The sequence below is a fragment of the Staurois parvus genome, unplaced genomic scaffold (assembly GCF_062004578.1).
Source record: "Staurois parvus isolate SC_StPar_1 unplaced genomic scaffold, SC_StPar_1.0 ptg000008l, whole genome shotgun sequence".
Classification (NCBI taxonomy): domain Eukaryota; kingdom Metazoa; phylum Chordata; class Amphibia; order Anura; family Ranidae; genus Staurois; species Staurois parvus.
The window spans coordinates 82030-107457 of NW_028317804.1; the positions used below are offsets into that span (position 1 = coordinate 82030).

Below are 25428 nucleotides of genomic sequence, written 5' to 3' on the forward strand. Positions count from 1 at the left end.
ACTGGGATAATGCCTGTAGCTGCAGGCATCATCCCAGTATCTCCACTCAAAGTCCAGGACGTGATATGTCATTCTACAGCACATGTGTCAAACACAAGGCCCGTGGGCCGAATCCAGCCCTCCAGACAATTTCATGTGGTCCTTACACCTCTCCGGCAGCTGTGGCACCCCCCTCGTCTCCTTCCCCACCTTGTCTCAGAAGTTGGCAGAAGAGAGGAGGACAGAACTCCTCCACTAGATCCTGCACTTCTCCGTGCAGCCGCACAGAGGCTCCTATGGAACATGCAGTAGCAGCAGAGAAGACAGTCTCTCTGTGCAGCCACAGCACCCCCTCTTCTCTGCCTTCCCTGGTTTCAGCTGATTCCAGCCCTTTGAGGGCAACCATAATGCTGATGTGAAAATAAAATAAAGAAATGCAGCGCAACAATATATACATAAATATGGTGCTAACAATCTAATATGTTGCGCTCACCTCCAAGTTTGACCCGTATTGTCAGGTCAAACTGTGCTTTTTCCTTTAACCCGGGAGGGTATAATGGTACACAGATCTTCACCACTGCTAGCCAGCACTTTTAAGTGGCTCCAGATCAATCCATATCCATGTGAAAAAAATTGCTCAATATAGTGTAGTATTTCCACTAAAAACAGCCTTTATTAAAACAATCTAGTACCACTCATATTAAAATGTGTCCTCCTGGGACACTATAGGGTTAAAAACTTGCTATACAGTGTTTGCTGTAAGAAGTGTGCAGAAATCCCTTTTCCAAAATGGCGGCACGTGCACTTCTGGTTAGCTGCCTGACATCATAGGCAGCTACGCGTTACGTCACATCACATGATTTCATCAGGAGTATTTTTTATTAACCAGGTTCACTGGAACTAGTGTTCTCATTAGAAGAATTTCCCTCTATTTCTTTTCTGGGGGCAACCTAAAATTTGGGATTCTCTTTCACTTACAGTAATAACAGTAAACTGGACAAACAGAGGGTAAATCTCCCTAACAGGGACTCAGCAATAAAACCTGGCAGGGTTCTGATCCCTCCCCACGCTATCCAAAACTACAAAAAATGGATTGGATTTAGTTATACTTTAAGCCAGCCTTTCTCAACCTTTTCAACACAGAGGAACCCCTGAAATAACCTTCTGGTCTCAGGAAACCACTGAAAAAAATTACTATGTCTAAATCTCATGATACAATAGTGTGATGGCCAGTAAAAAGCATGCTCCTAACATTTGTGTCATTGGGAAGAATTACCCCTATACAAATGGCTAAAAAGATCAATGGTATCCGTAGAAATGTATCTGAGAGTCAGAAATTTCTCATTGCTCAAGGAACCCCTAGCAACCTCCTGGTGGAACCCTAGGGTTCCACAGAACCCTGGTTGAGAAACCCTGCTTTCAGCAAAGGCTCTCGTACATGCATGTTGTGAGAACAGTAGCCTATTCATTTGAATGGGATCCTTTACCCACCAGAAACACAAGGAAAGAAGTCATTTGACATTTTTTAAAAATGCACCACATGGAGCTCTATGGCACTGCAGCACCATGCGATTTTGTGAGGATGCCATTAGAATTAACAGCTCCCATGTGCATCTTCTAAAAAGCAGTGCTTTTCTGTGCAGGTCAGGAACATACACAACTATGCACACATTCCCGACCTGCACATATGTGACCTTAGGATAAAGATCAGTTGGGCTGCCCTTGCACTGCAAAGGCTAACTCTGGGGGAATAAAACCAGTTTTACTTGCCTGTCCTTCCTCTCCCCCCAAGTAGATGTTGCTCTCCCATGCTTCAGTGGTGGACTGTCCCTCAACATCATCATATCCAGGGCAGGTCTATGCACTTTGCATCAATCGTGATGATGTCAGCACCTTCAACCATGGGGGAGGAGAAGTTTCTCCTCCGTAGTCAACTTAATAAATAATTACAAGCTCATCCGTGCTAAGGTGTAAATAATCATTTTTGGAATGGTAAATTCACAATTTTTTGCATGCTGCTCTACACCTTTGTTGCTGCAATTTTTGTATTTTATGTGCAGTTTTATTGGTTTTTTTATATATAAACTAAGTAATAGATTACTGCATTGATTTTTATAAAATCATGTAAATATTGGCACTTTGTTCTGCACTTGGCCTAGATTCTTGCATTTAGGAAGGTTTTCACCCATGACCTTCCACTTAAGAGTAGGAAAGAAGAAACCTCTGGGATCTAGAGCTACTGACTCCTGAGAGTAGAAATAAAACATTGACCATGGAATTCATGAAGAATGGCGCAGACACATTTTGCAAAAGTGTCTCGTGTGCATTTTAAAATAGCTGCAGAGTGCGCCAAATTCTTGTATCTGTCGCAATACCATTGTATTTGAAAAGTTGTACAACATATGCCAAATTCAAATACATGAGGGACACGTTTACAAAATCTCTCTGTATGCCAAAAAAGAGTTGGTCTTAAAGTAGAACTATAGGCTAAACTTTTTTTTCATGTTGGATAGAGTAAGGGAGGGTTATTACCCGTCAGATTTTTTTTTTCACCATTGTGAAGATTTCCCTCAATTTCCTGTCCCATAGCCAAAACGAGAAGTGAGTGGAAATCCTTGCAAATGAAGGGAATCCCCCAGCTCACCAGGACTAGTGTCCGCATCAGAAGATTTCCCCTCTATTACTTTTCTGGGAACAACTCAAAATTTGGGATTTTCTTTCCTTTCACCTTCAATGATAATGGTAAACAGGACAAATAGAGAAGGTGAATCTCCCTAACAGGAGTATAGACAGCAAAAAAATGACAGGTGTTCTAACGGGCGGACTGACAGCTCATGGGGCCCCCAGCCAAAAGGGGATCATGGGGCCCCTGTGTCCTTGCCCAAACTCAAAAAAGCCTATGAAAAAGGTACCAGGGGCATTTCATGGGGCCCCCTAATAACCCCGGGCCCTAGGGCAGTGCCGAGTTTCCAAATGGTCAGTCCGCCCCTGTGTTCTAATCCATCTCCACTCTGTCCAAAACTTAAAAGAAAAAGTTTTGCCTTTAGTTATACTTTAATTAGCTCAATTTGGATAAGAGACAAACTGTCCATATTTTATTTAGCATTTTGCGCATTTCATTGAACCACAATGTAAAAGTGGCGCATTTCACTGCACCACAATGTAAAAGTACCTGAACTTGGAGCATGAGTTGCTGTCAGAACCAAAAGTGTCACTGAAGCCTCATGAATTTGGCGCAACACATTAGGAAGAGGGATTAACGCCATAAAAATGGTGCAGCGGTTTAATTGAATTCCCCAATGGGACTTTTTCCCACAAAGCTGGTGTAGCAGGTGCAGCCAATCCTCTTTTCCTACCTTGACGATGTGAGCAGTGACAGGAGTGGGCAGGGATAACTCTCCTCTTTCCCCCCTGGTCAGCCCACAGTCACTGCAGATAGACAGAACGGCTTTTGGTGTTCCTGCCTGCCCGACCCTCCCTCTGTCAGCGACAGGAAGAGAGAACCAGAGGAGGAAGGCTGTGAGCTCTGCATAACCCCCACTTGCTGCCTGTTCTTCCTCCTTTCCCCCTTCAGCTAGGCAACAGGGAGCCAACCAGAAAAGACCCAGTGGCATCATGGGACATGTAGTCCTGAAAAACGTGGTGTCCATAGGAAAATAATAGGACATAAACTATAGCCCCAAGTCTGCCCCATATCAAAGGAGAAAAAGAAACAGATTTATTTAGATATTTAGTGGGGCAATTTGGATTCTCCTCTGAGTTTGGCAGGAGCTGAGTATGACAGGACCATGTCAAGGAACTCCACCTAGAGAGAAAGTGCCTGAGTCAGCAGAGCCCACAGCTGTGTGAGGGACTGCCAGGGGGTACAGAGCATGACCTGAGTACAGAGGGACAAAGCTACCTACCAGAGTGAGTGGATACCTGATCAGAAGGCCCACTGCTGCTGTATCGCTGGGTCTGGTAAGAGGGCCTTGGGGCTGCTAATTGTTAGCACTATTAGTGACTGAGCCATTAGGAACTACCTTTCAGCTACTCCATAGCTCTAATACTGCCTGCAGGTCCTATGACTGCTTTAATGCGTGCCAATGGGCCCCAAAATTTAGCTGGCTGAAGAGTCATAAGTAAAGACTGCCCCTAACCATTACTGTACCAAGGCCTTATTCCTTTCATTTAGTTAGAGGTACCTAGCTACCATCCTAGCTAATCCCTTAACGTGCACGCTAGTATAGTTTCAAATAGTTTATGCTACTTTTGATGTTTATTAATATTGTTTATTGCTGATGTACTAACTACCCCTTTTGATTCTCGTTCATAGTATAAAACCTAATTTTAGTTAAAGGATAAGTTCACCTTTAGGAACATGTTCCATGTTCCAACTGTTTTTAGGGCAGAACATGTAACATTCCCACTCTTGCAGCATCTCGCTGCTCTACTACATCCAGTGACAGCTAGTGGGGGGTTTAATTCCCCCACTAACTGTCGTATTTTTAAAAATACATGGCCACACGGCCACATTATTCATTCACAGAATCCTGTGAATGGGAAACTAAGTCCCGACAGCCTTTTGCAGCTGTTGGCTTGTAATTCTCAATGAACTACCACAGCGCTGTGGTAGTTTATTCTCTCTGTCAGTGTGTATCTGCCTGCTTGTACGAGGTACGAGAACTCAGATGTCTGCAGGAGTCCTACATGGCACCTGCTATCTGCTGAACGCGGGTGCCATGCTTTCTTTACCTGCAAAAAAAATGTGCCTTTTATTATCTTCTTTTTTTTTAAAGGTGAATGTGATGAACTAGGACTGAAGAGAGGTAGCATACAGAGGCAAATCACAAGGAACCAGACAGGAGGGCATTTATTGGGGGATTTGGGGTACAGGTAGTAGGATAAATCCACAGAACAAACAGCAGACCCAGCAATGAAGAGGGCTCCTCAGGACAGCAATATGGAACAGCAAATGGGTGATAGTCCACAGTGCAAACAGAGCGGAGCAGTGTTGGCAAAGCAGGGTAGCAAGACACAGTACCACAAAATAGTCCACCAGGCAGTAATATATCACCACAGATAGTCCACGTAGGATGCAGGCCAGAGCCTACTGAAGCAGGATAGCAATCTGGGCATACAAGAGTTAGGTTCAGCACACAGGACAACGGTTCCGGTCAGAACAGGGTTAATTCAGCACGCAGGACTGCACACAGCAGGGATGGCAGCGTTCTGGCAGGTAAAGGGTTAATCTGCACACAAGAATGGACAGGGTGGCACTCCAGGCACACCGTGCGGATGGACAGGGATCCAGCACAACGGGCTTTGTTCTTAGCACAGGGTGGCACTCTAGTACAGCACGGGCTTAGTCCAGAGTCAAAGAGCAACAATCTGGGCACAGTGCATAGCAGGCCACAAACTGGTACAGCAAAGTCCAAGGCCACATGGCAGCAATTCAGGGACTCACCAGCCAACAGGGGTCTTAGCAGAGGAAGTTTAGGCAGAGTGGCATGGAGAAGGAGGTCCAGAGGGAAGAGGTCCTTCACCAACTCAACACGGGTCCTCGGAGGACTGTGTGTCTTGGCCGCAGTTTTAAGACCACACAGACAACAGTTGACGGAAGAGCAGAGTGTAGAATAAAGTCCCAGTGTCCGGAAAGCCACACAGACAATTCAGATCTACAAGTATTAGCAGTGTAGAAAGCAAAGCACAGCCCATACAGAACTATCTGTCTCAGCAGTGCAATTCATCTTCTATAGAGACCTGCAGCCATGGGCCCCTCTGTCCGTCACTGAACATTCTGCCCCTTTGTTTTTGCACAGATCGGCTATATTGTACTTTTGGGATCAGAGACCTCTCGGAAAGTCTGGCCATCCTGATACAAAAGTCAGTGAAATCTGCATTCCTTACTGAGAAAGACTCCAGACCCTCTGTTTAGTCACAGGAACTCACTAATCGATTATGCAGATCAGCTAACTTATTTACATACTGCTTTTCATTTAGTTTTAAGTAACAAATGTTCTTTTTAAAGGTTTCTTCCTCTTTCCCTATTTCTTAAAAATTTTATATTTCTGATCTTCACAGTGAACTTATTCATTAATACCCTGTGTGGCAGACTGGGTAATAATCTGTTTGGAGTGTGCTTATTTATGTTCAGTTTGCTATTTTATCCAACTCCTATCAATCGATTAAGAGAATTTACTACTAAACAGCTGTGTCTGTTTACTGGTAGTTACACACAGCCGTGTTAAAGGCATTTTACATTTGTGTCTTTATTTGTGCTTGCAGTGATTTTAGTTAACCAGGTGTGTCAGATGGGCTGAGGCTGTTCTTGGAGTCAAGGAGAAGAACAGAGAACCCAAAGTTACTAAGCAGCTCCTTTGGGGGAGACACTAGGGCAAGCACATGACTTCCCATGACTCACCTAGTGTGGTGCCCATACATGGAGATTTGGAAGTCTCATCTCCCGCACACAAAAATGGCAAAGTTGAACCTATTGTCACCAAGATTCCTATTAGGCTTTTTATTTTTTTATTTTTGTGTGCTGTGTTTGTCCCTGTTGCATTAATTTTAGTTACAATACTCGAGGTAAATGCAAATAAGACAGTGGAAGTGGATTACGACATCATGAACTCTACTACATGACAGCTATATTAAACTGCATACCAGATTCTGCATAACCAGTTCTTCCATGCTCATACCAAACTGTTGATATCCATTGAAAAACACTTTACACCCACACTTTTTCTGTCCCTGCCCTGGGCTAGACTAAAATACCAACCTTCCTGCTGGAAACATGCAATAAACACACTGCAATAAACACAATCAGCATTTTCCATAAATCCTTGAATATTAAAAATGAATTAAATAGCATATTTTGTGGTGCTCAGATCTAGTTACGTTCTGCTTTATTTGGTGGGCTTGCTGACACTTATGACTCTACTGGCACTCTATCTTTCAACTGCATTTTAGGAACACAATGGCTAGAAACTCTTGAGAGAGCTTTATGTTTAATATATCCTGGACCGCTGAAGGTAGTGAAAATATTTCTCCTATTCAAAGGGAGGACACTGATTCCAAGATAAGTGGAATTGTAGTTGTGCTCCATTATTAGAAAATGGGTCAAAGAACGTAACATGGTTATGAGAATGGAATAACTAATGGCTCATCTACATGACTGCAAAACGGCTTTTATTGTGACACGGAGCCCCTGGACTGAATTGTCCTTCTATACCTACTCCATCCCTATCCATAATGTATACCCAATATATTTTCCTGACAATATGAGCACGTCTGGGCCTACCCTAGCTGGGTGAGTGATATCAGTACCCTATGCCAGCGTAGCTTGCATTGAGACTGCCAGAGGGTGATGACGCAGGAGCATTATCAGGAGACGGACAGTGTTTTTACTCTAACACAGGAAGTGCCTAAACCAGGGCCTTCATGGCAGGATCATGGTGGATTTAGTTTTAAAAATATTGAAAATTAATTTTGAAATAACTTTAACACGTTAAAGCTTACTTGAGATTTTAGGAGCTGGGTTTACAAATAAGGGACTCATGAAACTGGGTATAAAGTTCTAAGGGGAGTCCATAAGATCCCAGTGCTTTGGAGGGGGCTAAGTAAGCTATGACTTCTATGTCTTCAAAAACAGGGGCTTCCAGTGTTGCAGATTGAGAGGGGGTAAGGGAGGGAAAGGGTATGTTCTGTATAAATCAACTAGTTCGGTCTGAGAACAAGTGGTAGAGGATGTCTAAAGCAAGGAAAAGAAAATCTGAAACTCCCTCACCACAAGATCCGGGTCAGTAATCAAGTGGGCAGAGGTATCGCGCAAAGAAACCACTATGGGGGCTTGAGATGCAAGTGGGCCAGATAAGCTAACAATCAACGGGCACATTCCCTGTGCTCAAAAAAATCTGTTCACTAAAGAAAATCCTTTGTTTGGCTTTCTCAAAATGCAGATAGTTAACTAAGTGAACCTGCATTTTAACTAAGGAGGCAGTATCTGGTGATGGGCCTGTCTGAAAAGAACATACCAGGCCTAGTAAACGGTCTTCTGCCTGCTGAAATTCACAGTAAAGAAAGTCCCATTCGGACTACACATCTTCTAAATTGGGGAGGACAGTCAGCCAAAAAGAGTTCAGTCTCTGCATATAGGTTGATGAGGAAGTAGATCGTCGCAATGTCAACCAGTAAGGGGAGTGGTCGGCCAAAACCTGCATCCACCAACCCAGGCAAAAGCGATTTGGAAATAAAGATAGTCAAAACGAGACTTAGTGGTATGTGAGGCAGAGAAGCAGGAAAAGGCTTTAGCTGTAGGGTGTAAGTGTCTCCAGGTATCCGCCAGTGCAAATTCAGCTAGAAGCCTACCAAATCTTATAACATGAGATGAAATTGAGGCAGATTGGTCAGGGTCTAGTTTATCAAGGCTGGGGTCTATTATCTTATTGAAGTCTCCCAACCACACCGCAGTAACTGTAGGGTGTTGGGCTAGACCTTCAGTCATTACGGCAAACTGGAAAGGGGGAGGGATATAGCAGACCAATATTAATAGTCCTATTCCATTAAACATTGCATAAAGGAAAAGAAACCTGCCCTGAGGATCCGCAAGGTAAAAGCTGGAATTTTGTGGTCTTGGCAATCAATATCGCTACACCTCGAGGTATATGGGGCCTGATAAACCCAGCCTATCCAGGTTTTTTTGAGGGCTAATTGTATTTTACCGGTGATATGGGTTTCTACAAGAATTGCAACATCAGCTTTTTGGAACTTAAGATGGAATAGAACAGCGGTCCATTTAGGTCTCGCTTGTATTCAACTGACATTCCATGTCAAAAATTTTAGGGTGGCCACAGCGAGGTATGAAAAATAAATGTAAGCATACAGATCATCAGGAGCAGATTAAATGTACAGATTTCATAGTGGATTGTACAATGCAAATATACATTGAGAAATTTGAGTAGGAAGCATAATAGTGAACAATACCAGGTGATAGATAACAGCAGGACATAGCATGTACATAGATACTGCAAGGGTCCAGGAACTGGGTTTAAAAATACTTTAACTGAGACTCTAACTTCTGGACATTAGTGTTGCCAAAACAGTAACATTTGTAATTTACAGAGTGGGGGTTGATAGCCAGGGGCTATCGACTTACTAAAACGGAAGAGTGAAAAATCTGCTGCAACACTGCATAGAAACCAGTCTACTTTCAAGTTTTATTGCCAAAACTTAACTGAACAAGCTGAAGTTAGAAGCTGATTGGATACCATGCACAGCTACACCATATTCTGAGTGTACCAGTTTTTAGCAAATCTACCCCCAGTGTAATAGGAAAACAAAGATTTTTCACTTGTATAGAGCTAAGATCAACTAATAAACGTTATCTGAAATGTGAGGAGTTTAATCCTTGCACAATGTGCTAATTCAGTGCTAGCACAGCAAAACAGTGAATGCTTGTTGCGACATAAACCACAACTTATTTAGTGAACTTGTAAAATGTGCCATTTAAAATAAACTTTTACTTCCTCACTGCTTTGGTTGGACAATAAATTATACCTTTACTGACAAAAGGTTGCCACTGTCTCTCTTTACTTAGTACTTTGGGTGACTCACCTGGAATTGGTACAAAGCTAATAATGTCAATGAACTGAAAAATCCTGATCTGCACATGTGTGCTGGGTTAGTGTTTAAAGTATTGAAGCACTTAGATCAGCCAGGGCACTAGCATTTTGAAAAGGAGAATTCAGCAATGGTGTATTTTCTCAGCAGCTTCAAAATCGTGCCTAAGCCACATTTTTGCAAACATATTTTTGGGTGCATCAAGTGCTTGGGCATTTAATTAATTGGTCAGAATGTTAATTTATTTTGGCAAATGAAATGAAAAAACACTAAAGCCCTAAGCAAGCCTAGCAGTTAAGCATGTTTACATACATTTACCTGCATTTAGGCGCATCAGGCATTTTTCCTGCCAAAACACTCCTCTCTGAAATGCACACGTGGGTTTGTTTGGGGGTTTTTTTCTGCCTCTAAACTGGAGACATAGGCTAACATGGAGGGCCGTTTTGAGGCAGGAAAAAAAAAAGTAAAATAGGCATTTTTTAACTCGAGCATACATGAGGCCTAAGGTACCTACTATTACATCCCATGTCCAGCTGCTTCTGTGCCCAGTGGTATCACTAAGTTTTGCTATGGAGGCCCCCTTGTAGACAGGGAGGGGGGGGGGTTCCTGGTGAAAAGGCCTCTCCATAGCTGGAACCAGACGCCATTTTGTTAGGCAGGGGGTGGTTCTGGGCTACACTAGGCACCTTGCAACAGTGTCATATACCTGGCGCATAGGGTAAGTGCCAAAACCATCAATGCCCCGGGACAAGGCTAAGGCCACTTTCAGGGAATAATCAACTTTAAGGTGGACCTCTAACTTAACCAATAAACTGTACTCCAGTCCTCTCTCATTCAAATGTTAACGTACAGCATACTATCTTTGTAGCATTTAGGAGGGACATGCTAAACCTATGCTTATCCATCTGTCCAGTGTATCTCTACTATCTCACTACCAGTAATGGAATGGGGTCCTGCTGAGCACCTAGCGCGAACTGCATATGTGCTCTGCAATAACTCCTCCTCTACCATACTTCTGCACAGACTGAGGACCTCTCTGGTGCTAAGTGGCTCTCGCTGCTATGGGATACAGACTGCTAATGGAGGGAGTGCTGACAACAACTCCTTTGCTGCAAGAGGCTGTCTCACCTGTCAGAGGCACATGCTTCACAACAGGCTATTTTGTAAACCTCCATTACCCTTGATGACCACTTGCTTTACTCCGCTCCATGTTTCTTCCGCAGTGATGTCTTCATACTCCATTGTGCTCTACTGACCCACGCTGTAGACTATGTGTGGTTTTGGTTACTTGCATACACTCCTTTTAGTAACGTCAGACCAGGCATGGACAACGTTTCAAAAGCTTTACTGAATACCCTCAGCATAACAGAACAAAGTGCACAGTCTTTTCTTAATGTCCTTAACTTAGGCTTGTGGCTGTCCCAGCGTACTTGCATATATAAGAGCCCATCTTTGGCAGAGTCCATGGTGGCGGTATCCAGGGCTGGTATCTTCACAGTGGACTTTGGGTGCCAGCAGTCCCCCTACACTGTGGAAGACTCCTCAAGCCAGGTGATCATTAGCAGGAACTTTGGGCTTGGCACAATAAGGAAGACATGACAATATTAGGCAGACAGTCCTTGGGATCCGGACCAAAGTTTTAACTCCATCCCTCCCGGCTGGGGCAGCATCTACACTAAACTAATAGTAGTCAACCTGCCTACACCTTCTTTGGGCATAAACCACACTAACCACTTAGCCTCTAGTCCAATAAAGATGTCTTATTGGCCAACAAGATATTTTGTTTGAAAAAGGGATTGCTGTGTTGTGTCAAGTAATCAAGGCAACCATAAAACAAAAAAAAAAGTGGAAGTCATTTCAAATAGGACACGAGAGAACAAAACAGCAAACCTATATACGAAGTATACCAAACACATTTTCTGGCAACGCTGAGGATTTTCTGGTGAGAATGAAATAAATGGGTAACTGAGCCAAATTTTCAGGCGAATGTATGATAAATGCAGCTTGGGAAATCTTTGTATGCTTTTAATTCAGGATTGAAGATTATACAAAGTCAATCTTGTAACAATGACCACTTTTTAAATATAAATACAACAGAATTTCAAAGTAAAAGTTTCTAAAATCCAAATGTTAGTGAATTGTTTAGGTGAATGTTGGCAATTAAAGACAGTGAATCGATATACATACTATGCATACAAACTAGAGATGTGAACAATGGAAAATTTTGTTTTGTTTTTCATTTAAGTAAATCGTTTTGTTTCGTCATAATTGTTACTTTAGAATTATCAGTTTTTGGAACGATTTGTTATTTCGGAAGAGTATATATTTGTTATTCCAAATCAATTTGTATTTTTGAGAAGCTCTGTTATTCTTTTGTTATTTTTGAAGGTTGGCTACACTGCTGTCATTCGAATAAAACGAGTGAATCCAAATTAATATGTATTAATTTGTTATGTTGTTATTAAGTTGAATTCATAATTTTCCTATTCCCAACTGACTTTCTTTGTTGGGCCGCATGCATGAAAATTAAATGAATGGTCTTTCAAGCTCAACCCCAGCACAAAAATAATTTTATTAGAATTTTGATGCTACACTCAGAATAAAAACAAATGGATCAGAATCAATTTGGATCATTTGTTATGCCATTACGTTACTTCGGGTGCTTCAAACATTAACAAAAGGCCCAAACAATCGCATTATGTTATCTAAATGAAACAAATGAATGAAGTATTAAGTTGTTGTTTTCGTTATAATTATAGTTGAAATTTGTTACTATTTTATAATTCAGATACATCCAAATCACACAAATTTTGTCTGAATTTCAATTTGTAACAAGAGGAATCATACATGTCTAATGCAAACTACCATTAGTAGTTTGAAGCTCATTTTGAAAACCTAATTGAAGTATTCAGGCCATATGTAACATGCCCTCTCTCCCTACCCCTCCTGACGATACCCACTACTGCTCCTACCCGCAATTCCAGGCTGCTGCCACTGCTGTAAAAAAAAAAAAAGCTTCAGAATGGTGTTTTGTAAACACAGTGCAGTTACTATATGTTTCAGAAGTACATGTCATACTTACCTGCATTGTTCAATGATTTTGCACAGAGCAGCCCTGATCCTCCTCTTCTCAGGTCCCCCACTGGTGCTCATGGCTCCTGCCTAGTGCCCCCATAGCAAGCAGTTTGCTATGGGGGCACCCACGCAGGCTCGCTTGCAAGCCACTGCTTGTCCATTCAGGCTTGGAGTGTATCTGAGCTCCACCCCCTTTCACTCCTCATTGGTTCACTGGCTGTGATTGACAATAGATACTTTAGATTCTAGAATAGATCCCTTTGTTGTCTCAGCCAATAAGGAGGGAGAGACCTGGGGCTCAGGTTAGTTTTGGGGGGGGGCTGGTGGTGCTTCTGCACACAGAAAGTTGCATGAAGGTAAAGAAACCTTGAGCCTTTACAACCAGTTCATAAAGCCTTTTTTTTTTTTTTTTTACCTCTGGCTCCTTGCTTGAAATGAGCACCAGAGCTGCATTAGCCACTTGAGGAAGTGTTTATAAGTGTTTGGCTAGGAAACCCCAGTTAGATTTTTAGACCCGCACACTCATGTATACGTTTCTGAAGCCAAGTAAATGTGGAATAGACAAATGTGGACAGACCCATTCTAGCTCTGAGGAAGGGGGTTCGTCTCCTGAAACTCGTTAGCCTATCCCATATAGGTTTTTGAATCCATTGGACTGCCCTTACGGATTACCTGTTCTGTTTTTAACCTTTTTGGTTTGTGAGTATATTTCTACTATTTTTCAATAAATAAGTGGTGTACTACGTTAATGCACGATGGGAGTGCGCCCTTGTTTGTTTTTGTTCGTGTGTATGTATGTATGTGTATGTATATGTGTGTGTGTGTGTGTGTGTGTGTGTGTGTGTGTGTGTATATATATATATATATATATATATATATATATATATATATATATATATATACAGTGGGGATCGAAAGTTTGGGCACCCCAGCTAAAAATTTGTATTAATGTGCATAAAGAAGCCAAGAAAAGATGGAAAAATCTCCAAAAGACATCAAATTACAGATTAGACATTCTTATAATATGTCAACAAAAGTTAAATTTTATTTCCATCATTTACACTTTCAAAATAATGGAAAACAAAAAATGGCGTCTGCAAAAGTTTGGGCAACCCACAGAATTTATAGCATGCACTGCCCCCTTTGCCAAGCTGAGACCTGCCAGTGTCATGGATTGTTCTCAATCATCGTCTGGGAAGACCAGGTGATGTCAATCTCAAAGGTTTTAAATGCCCAAACTCATCTGACCTTGCCCCAACAATCAGCACCATGGGTTCTTCTAAGCAGTTGTCTAGAAAACTGAAACTGAAAATAGTTGACGCTCACAAAGCTGGAGAAGGCTATAAGAAGACAGCAAAGCGTTTTCAGATGTCAGTATCCTCTGTTTAGAATGTAATTAAGAAATGGCAGTCATCAGGAACAGTGGAAGTTAAAGCAAGATCTGGAAGACCAAGAAAAATATCAGACAGAACAGCTCGCAGGATTGTGAGAAAAACAATTCAAAACCCACGTTTGACTGCATGATCCCTCCAGAAAGATCTGGCAGACACTGGAGTTGTGGTACACTATTCCACTATAAAGAGATACTTGTACAAATATGGTCTTCATGGAAGAGTCATCAGAAGAAAACCTCTTCTACGTCCTCACCACAAAAATCATCGTTTGAACTTTGCAAATGAACATATAGACAAGCCTGATGCATTTTAGAAACAAGTTCTGTGGACCGATGAGGTTAAAATTGAATTTTTGGGCCGGAATGAGCAAAGGTACGTTTGGAGAAGAAGGAGCACAGAATTTAATGAAAAGAACCTCTGTCCAACTGTTAAGCATGGGGTTGGATCAATCATGCTTTGGGGTTGTGTTGCAGCCGGTGGCACAGGGAACATCTCACGAGTAGAAGGAAAAATGGATTCAATAAAATTTCAGCAAATTTTGGATGGTAACTTGATGCCATCTGTGAAAAAGCTGTAGTTAAAGAGAGGATGGCTTCTACAAATGGATAATGATCCTTAACACACCTCGAAATCCACGGGGGATTACATCAAGAGGCGTAAACTGAAGGTTTTGCCATGGCCTTCACAATCTCTTGACCTCAACATAATTGAAAATCCATGGATAGACCTTAAAAGAGCAGTGCGTGACAGACAGCCCAGAAATCTCAAAGAACTGGAAGACTTTTGTAAGGAAGAATGGGCAAAGATACCTCAAACAAGAATTGAAAGACTCTTGGCTGGCTACAAAAAGCGTTTACCAGCTGTGATACTTGCCAAAGGGGGCAGTACAAGATATTAACTCTGCAGGGTGCCCAAACTTTTGCAGACGCCATTTTTTTGTTTTCTGTTATTTTGAAAGTGTAAATGATGGAAATAAAATCTAACTTTTGTTGACATATTATAAGAATGTCTAATCTGTAATTTGATGCCTTTTGGAGATTTTTCCATCTTTCCTTGGCTTCTTTATGCACATTAATACAAATTTTTAGCTGGGGTGCCCAAACTTTCGATCCCCACTGTATATAGTATACACTGCTCAATAAATTTAAGGAACACTTTGAAAACACATCAGATCTCAATGGGGAAAAATCTCATGCTGGATATCTACAGTTGTGACCAAAATTATTCAACCCCCAATGCTGTAAAGGGGTTTAGGGACTATAGTGTACATTTGGAATTGTATTCAGAATCAAATCCTACAAGGACGTTGTAACTACCCAAATGCAACTAAAATGACATCAATTGTTTATGTAATACAGTAGTAAATGGTTCTTATGTGGTTTCTTCATTGCCACAATTATTCAACCCCTTAAAGACTACCACTCTGAAGAACAGAGGTTCATACAGGTGCTTTCCATCAGGTATTGAAAACACCTGTGGATGTCACCGAGCAGCAATCAAGCATAATAAGCACCAATTAGGCAGCTTTAAAATGACTGTGATACTCAGCTCCTTCTAGACATTTACTGGTGTGGTTACAAACATGGTGAAGGCAAGAGAATGGTCCAGGAAGACAAGAGAAGAGGTGATTTCTCTTCACAGGAAGGGCAATGGCTATAAGAAGATTGCAAAGATGTTAAACATACCAAGAGACACCTTAGGAAGCATCATTCGCAAATTCAAGGCAAAGGGCACTGTTGAAACGCTACCTGGTCGTGGCAGAAAGAAGATGCTGACTTCGACTGCTGTGCGCTACCTGAAGCGTAGAGTGGAGAGAAGTCCCCGTGTGACTGCTGAGGAACTGAGAAAAGATTTGTCAGATGTGGGTACAGAAGTTTCAGCCCAGACAATAAGACGCACACTGCGTAATGAAGGCCTCCGTGCCAGAACTCCCAGGCGTACCCCCTTGCTGTCTCCAAAGAATAAGAAGAGTCGACTGCAGTATGCCAAAAGCCATGTGGACAAACCACAAAAGTTGTGGGATAGTGTTCTGTGGACTGATGAAACAAAATTAGAACTGTTTGGGCCCATGGATCAACGCTATGTTTGGAGGAGGAAGAACAAGGCCTATGATGAAAAGAACACCTTGCCTACTGTGAAGCATGGTGGAGGGTCAATCATGCTTTGGGGCTGTTTTGCTTCTGCAGGTACAGGGAAGCTTCAGCGTGTGCAAGGTACCATGAATTCTCTTCAGTACCAGGAGATATTGGATGGAAACGTGATGCAGTCCGTCACACACCTGAGGCTTGGGAGACGTTGGACCTTTCAACAGGACAATGATCCCAAGCATACCTCCAAGTCCACTAGAGCATGGTTGCAGAGGAAAGGCTGGAACATTTTGGAGTGGCCATCGCAGTCACCAGACTTAAATCCGATTGAGAACCTCTGGTGGGACTTAAAGAAAGCAGTTGCAGTGCGCAAGCCTAAGAATGTGACTGAACTGGAGGCCTTTGCCCATGAAGAATGGGCGAAGATACCCGTAGATCGCTGCAAGACACTTGTGTCAAGCTATGCTTCACGTTTAAAAGCTGTTATAACTGTAAAAGGATGCTGTACTAAGTACTAAGATTGAATGTCACTTGGGGGTTGAATAAAACTGATAATGCTGTGAGCACAGAAAAGACATTTGTGGTTATTTCATTATAACTGTTATGTTATATTTGTCTGACCTACAAGTGCCTCTTTAATGTAAATGTAAGCAAGATGACTGAATGATCAAAAGCAATGTCAAACTGGCCAAAACACTCAATTTCAGTGGGGGTTGAATAATTTTGGTCACAACTGTATACTGATATGGACTGGGTCATGTGTTAGGAATGTAAGGATGCCCTATTGTTTGATGAAAATGATCAACCTACAGAGGACTGAATTCAAAGACACCCCGAAAATCAAAGTGAAAAAATGATGCAGCAGGCTAGTCCATTTTGCTGAAATTTCATTTCATTTCAGCAACTCAAAATGGTACTCAAAATGGTAGTTTGTATGGCCCCCATGTGCTTGTATGCATGCTTGACAATGTCGGGGCATGCTCCCTAATGAGATGATGTATGGTGTCCTGGGGTATTTCCTCTCAGATCTGGAGGTGTTCTATTGGATCAAAGAGGTGTTCTATTGGATTAAGGTCAGGTGGGCACGGGGGGCAATTTATTGATATCAAATTCTTCATCCTCCAGGAACTGCCTGCATACTCTCGCCACATGAGGCCGGGCATTGTCGTGCACCAGGAGGAACCCAGGACCCACTGCACCAGTGTAGGGTCTGACAATGGGTCCAAGGCTTTCATGCTGATACCTAATAGCAGTCAGGGTGTCATTGTCTAGCCTGTAGAGGTCTGTGTGTCCCTCCATGGCTATGCCTCCCCAGACCATCACTGACCCACCACCAAAACGGTAATGCTGAACGATGTTACAGGCAGCATAATGTTCTCCACGGCTTCTCCAGACCCTTTCATGTCTGTCACATGTGCTCAGGGTGAACCTACTCTCATCTGTCAAAAGCACAGGGCGCCAGTGGCAGACCTGCCAATTCTGGTGTTCAATGACAAATGCCAATCGAGCTCTATGGTGCCAGACAATGAGCACAAGGCCCACTGGAGGATGTTGGGCCCTCAGGCCACCCTCATGAAGTTTGTTTCTGATTGTTTGGTCAGAGACATTCACACCAGTGGTTTTCTGGAGGTAATTTTGTAGGGCTCTGGCAGTGCTCATCCTGTTCCTCCTTGCACAAAGGAGCAGATGCCGGTCCTGCTGATGGCTTAAAGACCTTATGAGACTGTGCTGGAATACACAGCAAACCTTCTGGCAATGGCACTTATTGATGTGCCATCCTTGAGGACTTGGACTGCCTGTGCAACCTCTGTAGGGTCCAGGTATCGCCTTTGCTACCAGTAATGAAACTGACCATAGCCAAATGCAAAACAAGTGAAAAACAGAAAAAAGTGGCCTCCACCTGTAAAACCATTCCTGTTTTGGGGGTTGTCTCATTGTTGCCCATCTAGTGCAACCTGTTATTAAATTTATTAACATCAAAGCAGCTGAAACTGATTAACAACCCCCTCTGCTACTTAACTGACCAGATCAATATCCCAGGAGTTTAATTGACTTGATGCTCTACTCTGATTAAAAAGTGTTCCTTTAATTTTTTTGGATGGTAGATAAATTTCCCCGATATTTGCGGTGTGGTCTCTTTAACCATTTCCATACCGGGCACTTTTACCCACTTCCTGCCCAGACCATTTTTCAGGTTTCAGCACTCTCACACTTTGAATGACAATTGCGCATTCATACAACACTGTACCCAAACTAAAATGTTATAATTTTCTTCACACAACTAGAGCTTTCTTTTGGTGGTATTTAATCAACACTGGGGTTTTTATTTTTTGCTAAATTAACAAAAAAAGACTGAAAATTAAAAAAAAACAAGTTTTTCTTTTGTTTCTGTTATAAAAGTTTGCAAATAAATAATTGTTCTTCATAAATTTAGGCCAAGATGTATTCTGCTACATGTCTTTGGTGAAAATAACCCAAATTAGGACGTATTTTTTAGTTTGTAGGAAAGTTATAGAGTTCACAAACTATGGGATATATCTGAATGTTGATCAATCCTGAAGTACTGACAGCCAATCTAATTTCTTGAGGTCCAAGAATGTCAAAACAGTACAGATATCCCCCAAATGACCCCTTTTTTGTAAAGCAGACAGTCTGACGTATTTCATAAGAGCCATGAAGAGTTTTTTGAAGTTGTATTTTTTTGTCATAATGTTTCGGAAAATGAAAAAATTAAAAAAAATATTTTCACTATTTTTTTTTTACATACCATCACCAGTTCAGTACAGCGTCATCATATAACTGGCATGGCGGTGATCAGGGACACTGACTGGTGACAGTATGAAAAAAAAATATAATTTTTTTTTTTTTTTATTGTTAATTTATTAAATTTTTTTTTTTATTTTTTTTAAAGATTTTTTTTTTCATATTTCACTATGACCAAAGTAGTATAATGTTACATTGCACTACTATGGGGAAGTGATCAGTATTTTTTTTTTACACAATTTGCTTATAGCAAAGAATTACTTTGCTATAAGCAAGCATTTGTCTGAATGACATCGATTAATTCAGGGTTTTTTTTGTGGGTTTTTTTTTTTTTTTTTTTGTGCTTAGCTGTGATTTGATTTGACATGTGCATGTGATTGCTGTGACCATTCACAGCTAGACACTAGTATACAATGGATGGCATGAAGCCATCCGTTGTATACAACTGTCATGTGACCTACTGTGATAGGTCACATGGTACCGGCAACGGGGCCAGTACTCAGATCTGTCATCGGCCGTGTCCGAGGTACATGGCCGGTGACAGATCGCGCCACTGCGCGGCTCTGCAGGGACGCAAACTGCGCATGCTCGGGAGGACGCCATATGGCGGCATGCTCGGGAGGACGCCATATGGCGGCATGCTCGGGAGGACGCCATATGGCGGCATGCTCGGGAGGACGCCATATGGCGGCATGCTCGGGAGGACGCCATATGGCGGCATGCTCGGGAGGACGCCATATGGCGGCATGCTCGGGAGGACGCCATATGGCGGCATGCTCGGGAGGACGCCATATGGCGTCCACCCGGAACGCTGAAGGATTTTGCCAGCTGCCAAACGGCTATTGGCCTGGCGGCTAATGGTTAAAGGAGACCGTTGCAGAGACTACCAGGACTTTGGTCCCAAGGGGGTTAAATCCCAGGTGAAGGAGGCTTCAGTGGCAGCAGAGGGAAATTGGCAGGTGTGTAAAGGAAGTGGAGAGAGAGAGACTCACAGGCTGTGAGGCAAGTGGAAGCTCTAGGAGAAACTGAGACACGGGCTGTTGATCCCCCAATGTGGCCTGCTTGCACCCTTGAATGGAGGAGCCTAACCCCCTATATGGGACCGAAGATTGTGGTAAGCCTCTGAAACCAGCTTTTGGGACTGTTTTATAGACTTTTGCTGAAGTAAGCTGTCTTTTGCTTTTCATGAACCAAATAAATGAACTGTTTTGCTTTTACCAAACTGGCTGGTGGTCGTTCCCAAGCTATCCCATATCACAGCTTGTGTGTGTATGTAGGTATAGATAGATAGATATATATATATATAGATATAGATATATAGATATATAGATCTTATAAAAATGAAAGCAGTTTTAACTGCTTGGTGTTAATGAAATTCACAACAGGTGCACTAAATGGGCAACAATGAGATAACCCACAAAACAAGAATGGTTTTACAGGTGGTGGCCACTGACATTTTTTTCCCTAGTCATCTTTTCTGACAGTTTTCACTAGTTTTACATTTGGCTAGGGCAGGGCTTAAAATTTCAAGTCCTGAGCTACAAGCTAGGCCTTAGAGTTACTCGCCATCAACAAACAGACACCTCTACACACACACAGACATGTACATACACACACAGAAACATGTACACACGCACAGAGACACATGTACACACACACAGACACATGTATATACACACAGGCATGTACAGATACGCATACACACAGATACATGTACATACACAGAAATACACAAGCACAGACACATGTACATACATACACAGACACATGTACAGAAACACACATGTACATACACACAGACACATGTACAGTTGTACATGCAGACACACACACACACATTTACACGTACCCCCCCCCCCGCATCATAAAAAGTTGCAGTACTTCGTTGTTCACTCACAGATCTAGGTACTGCACTCTAGGGGGAGGCAGAGAGCACAGCACACACTCTTTGCTTTGCTTTCGATGCGCTCAGCTATTGAGCAGTCTGACGGCTCCCAGTGCCAGTGACAGATCTGGCCTGAGCTTCTAGCCTGCTCAGCAAGACGGCCCTGGGGGACACACTCGCCCCAACCATAATTTACACTCGCCATTGGCGAGTAGGCAAGTGGAAATTTCAAGCCCTGGGCTAGGGTCAGTGTCACTACTGGTGATACCTGGACCCTTAAAATTATATATGTGTAAATTCTGCACTCAGGTGCAACAATCAAAATTAGCAGCTAGCACTAAGCGTAATAATACAAACTCTGAAAATACTGTAATAACATTTCAGCGCTTCTAAATACCAAAATAATAAAAAGTGCAAATCTGTGCAAACTGATATAAAACAAATATAGTGCAAACCAAAAATTCCCATAAAAAAAGTCTACCATATAAAGTGCAAATCCAGTGCCATTTTCACAGGAAGAAATGGAATAAGTTCCTCCAAATTAGTGTGGATCAGAGCATAACGCTTCCTCCAATCCACCACTATATATGTGAATACACCCTTATCAGATGATAAGACCACCAGTTAGGGTATGGTCATACAAGCTTCAAAACAATCTACACTTGGGATATGCATCTTGAATGACAGGGTTTCTCCCAACGTAGCATCTCAAGGATATTGGTTCTCCTATACTGAAAGCCTGTTGTAACGAAAGTGTCACTACCAAGACCTTTCTGTCCATCAACAGTCAGATTCAGACCTGAGGTGACCTGAGCCAATGCAAGGCCATGGAAGAATGGCACATAACTGTAGTACTCCAAGCACCAGCAACATCCACAATGCAGTCAAATAGTGACACCAGCTTGCTTTACTTCAGCTTGTCTGCCATCCGTTGTCTCATTAGGAGCATGCCCCAACGTTGTCAGCATGCAAACATGCACGTGGGGGTCATACAAACTACTAAATACCATTTTGAGTTGCTACAATAAAACTACAGCAAAATATACAAGCTTGCTGCATCATTTTTTTCACTTTGATTTTCGTGGTGTCTTTGAATTCAGTTCTCTGTAGGTTGATCATTTTTCATTTCCATCAAACGATGGGGCATCCTTACGTAGGAACACATTACGCAGTCCATATCAGTATAGATATACAGCATGATATTTTCCCTCATTGAGATCTGATGTGTTTTCAAAGTGTTCTTTTATTTTTTTTTTATGTGTGTGTGTGTGTATATATATATATATTTAACCCTTTTGTTTACTTATTTTAAGGTGATGATGCTGGCTTTGAGATGAATGTGTATAACAACACAGCCATTCAAACTCCTCACTTAGAAGAGCTGGCCAAGCGGAGTCTCATCTTCAAGAATGCATTCACGTCTGTAAGCAGCTGCTCTCCTAGTAGAGGTGCTATCCTGACCGGACTTCCTCAGGTGAGATCTTGCAGTGAGACAAATGAGTCTGGTTTGTGTTTTACCATAATTTTACATTTTAATGTTCACCTGAAAGGATAACTCCACTTTTTTGACAAAAAATTTGTATGTACAGGGGTTTATTTACTAAAGCTAAAGGGTGCAAAATCAGGCTCACTTCTACATAGAAATCAATCAGCTTCTAACCTCAGCTTATTCAATAAACTTTTGGCAATAAAACCTGGAAGCTAATTGGTTTCTATGCAGAACTGAGCCTGATTTTGCACTTTCCAGCTTTAGTAAATAAACCCCACAGCTGCTACACAAGTGATATTGTACTTGAATGTTTTTTAAAAAGTGCTTCAATCTGTAGCACTGGAGTTTTCTGTAAAATGCTATACAACATTGCAACCTGGAGGCCTTCTGTACATAGTTGGTGCCCCAGAAATGTAATTTTCTGCTTGTGTGATTGGTTCACTGATTTTCCCAGAAGTCTGGAGTAAGATACAAGTCAGATTTAGGCTACGTTCACACTGAATCCGACTTTGAAATTGTGCGACTTCACTTGAAGTCGCACAATTTCAAAGCCGCACGTTAGTGCTGACATCTGCACAACTTCATGCACAGATGTCTATGCAAGCCACACCTGAAATTGCAAAAAATAGTGCAGGAACTTTTTTTTTTTCAAATTGGTGCAGCACTGCAAAGTCCAGAGTTACACCGATCTGAGCTGTTCCATTGCGGACAATAGGGTGCGACTTGTCATATGATTTTGAAACTGTCAAATTGCATGACAAGTCACACCGGTGTGAACCAGGGCTTAGGGTCCTTTCTGTTTGCTTTATCAGTTTAGTCATGTTACATCACTTTTCATCAGTTTACATCAGTTTTTCATCATTTATTGCATTAGTTTTATTACACCCACTAGCTGGAGTCCTTAGCCACTTTAAGTCCCAAAACCATTTTTTTCATTTTTGGTTTACATGATTAAATAATAATTTTAGGCCACAAGATTACTTGAAACCCCAAACATACATTTTCTGAAAGCAGACACCCTAGAAAATATATTTGTGGTAGTTCCAATTTTTTATGTCACATGATATTAGCTCAAAGGTTTGTTAAATGGAAAATTTTAGTAAAAAAACACACACTAAAGTGAATTTTAGGGCATACAAAGAAAATAATTTACCTAACTGGTAAAATGTAAACAATGAAGTTGCACAGATTTAAAAGAAAACAAGCATTAAAATTGCGTGCACCTGTGAAACAGCGAAAATTGAGCCCTGGTGCTAAAATCCTTGATCTTGCTCTGGCCTGTGCAGTACTATGTAACGTGTAGCACAATTGCTTTTTTTTTTTTTCTTTCTATGTAGGTGCCCCAAAGCATGCATTTTTGTATGTATATCTGCATATGTGGGGGTGGCGGAGGATCAAATTTTTTTTTTTTTACTTTTTCATGTTGTTGTCTTCAAATTAAGAAGTCCACACAGAAAATACATAAGACAAATATGTTGTCTTATATCAATGATGGAGGACGTAAGACCAGGGTGTATATTTATATATGTACTTTTCCCGCAGCAAATAACAGTTCTTTTCCAGAGAGATACATTTATTCAGATAAAGATATTTGTTACAGATGACAGAAATCCAGCTGTATACTTGTAAATATTACAATGAACAACAACCCTCAAAGTCCCATTTAAGATATTTCATATTAAGCATAGAGATACTACACCATCCAGCATATGTCCAATCTATAGTATGCACCTACGTAGCTTCCATGCATGCAATAATGTGAATTATGGCCTTTTCCTGTGCTCCCATAGTAATGACAGGAAAAAGCTCCTCTTCCAGCCAAAATAACTTCCCTTGAAATACAGTTTACTGGAGGGTTTCCGATTGGCTGACAAAACACTTTTGATCTTACATGAAAAGACTTCACTTGTAACAATTAAGTTCACTATAGTGTTTACCAGATACACAAGTCATCCTTTCACCATATAATACACCTTGGAGTCTAATTACCATCAATAAATACTTCTTGTATGGTCAAATCACAAATACCCTTTGGAATGTCTAATTAGATAAACAGGCTATTCCCGAAATACCAGGTGACCATGCATAAAATTAACATAGCAAAGAGTTCTTTTAATGTGTAACATGGTTTTGTCACTGGCCTGTCCCAGAATGAACAGTATGTGTTTCTATATATACATTACACACAATATACTACACTTGTCTTTTGAAGTGTTTTTTTTTTTTTTCTTTTTAACTTATGATTGTATTGATATCACATAGGGGATAGGGCAGTGTGACAGACCCAACCAGGACAGGGGCTTTTGGAGGGGACTGCAGGCTAGTGTCTTGCCTACTGACCATCTGAGGGGGCTTTATTCTTTGGTGTGTGCCTGGGGGGAACCTTTGGAGTAGTTTACTTTGTATTCAAGTCCATGTCTCCCCAAAACACACACTCTGAAAACTGGAGGACCAAGATACAGATTTGGGGTCTCTGTGCCCAAACCAGCATTGACTGCTTCAACCCCCCTCCTTCTTAGACTCAGAGACTCTAAGAAGACATAATCAGCTCACAACAAACCCAGGACTCTTGCTCTAATCTATTTATTAAGGTATTATGTGTTTTTCCACGATTGTGTGCCTCCTAGGTGTGCATTTCATCGTTCATTGAGTCCCCTATTGTTTGTTGACAGGTCCTCTTGGAGGCTCCTGCCTGTTGAAATTAGACTGATGTCAGCTTTACATCATTATCTAATCAGTGTGGAATGATTATCCTAATGTGTAATATTTGTAGTATTTGTTTCATGTGGGCACTGCCCCTATTTCTGGAGTTTATAAAAATCTGTATTTTCTGTTCAATAAAGAGTTCCTGTTTAGCATCTAAACTAGTCTTGTCTAGTCTTGGGTGCGATGCCTGGCTATAATATATTGGTCCTGTGTCCCAGTGGCGAGAAAGCGGTTCTCTGACGGAATCACCCAATTGGGGTGACAGGCGTTCCGTCACAGGCAATGTTTGCAAGGAGAGCGGCAGGAGAGGAGAGGTGTATACAGTGAGGGGGCAGTGTGTACAAAAAGGCACCCTCACTTTCTGGCACTAACAATTATTGCTGGCTTTCAGTGTAATTGCTGGCTATCAGCTGTCATTTGGAGCTGCTGCTAAAGTAAACAAAGTGGCAG

General features: G+C 41.7%; 1 protein-coding gene across 2 annotated transcripts in view; it reads left to right on the forward strand.

Moving 5' to 3' along the window:
* The window catches only part of SGSH (N-sulfoglucosamine sulfohydrolase), a 150265-nt gene that overhangs the window by 3569 nt on the left and 121268 nt on the right, over window positions 1-25428 (forward strand). For both annotated transcript variants that reach the window (XM_089668657.1, XM_089668650.1), the window contains exon 2: window positions 22097-22257. In XM_089668657.1, coding sequence (XP_089524783.1) covers window positions 22097-22257 — 161 coding nt within the window. The remainder of the gene's footprint in view (window positions 1-22096; window positions 22258-25428) is intronic.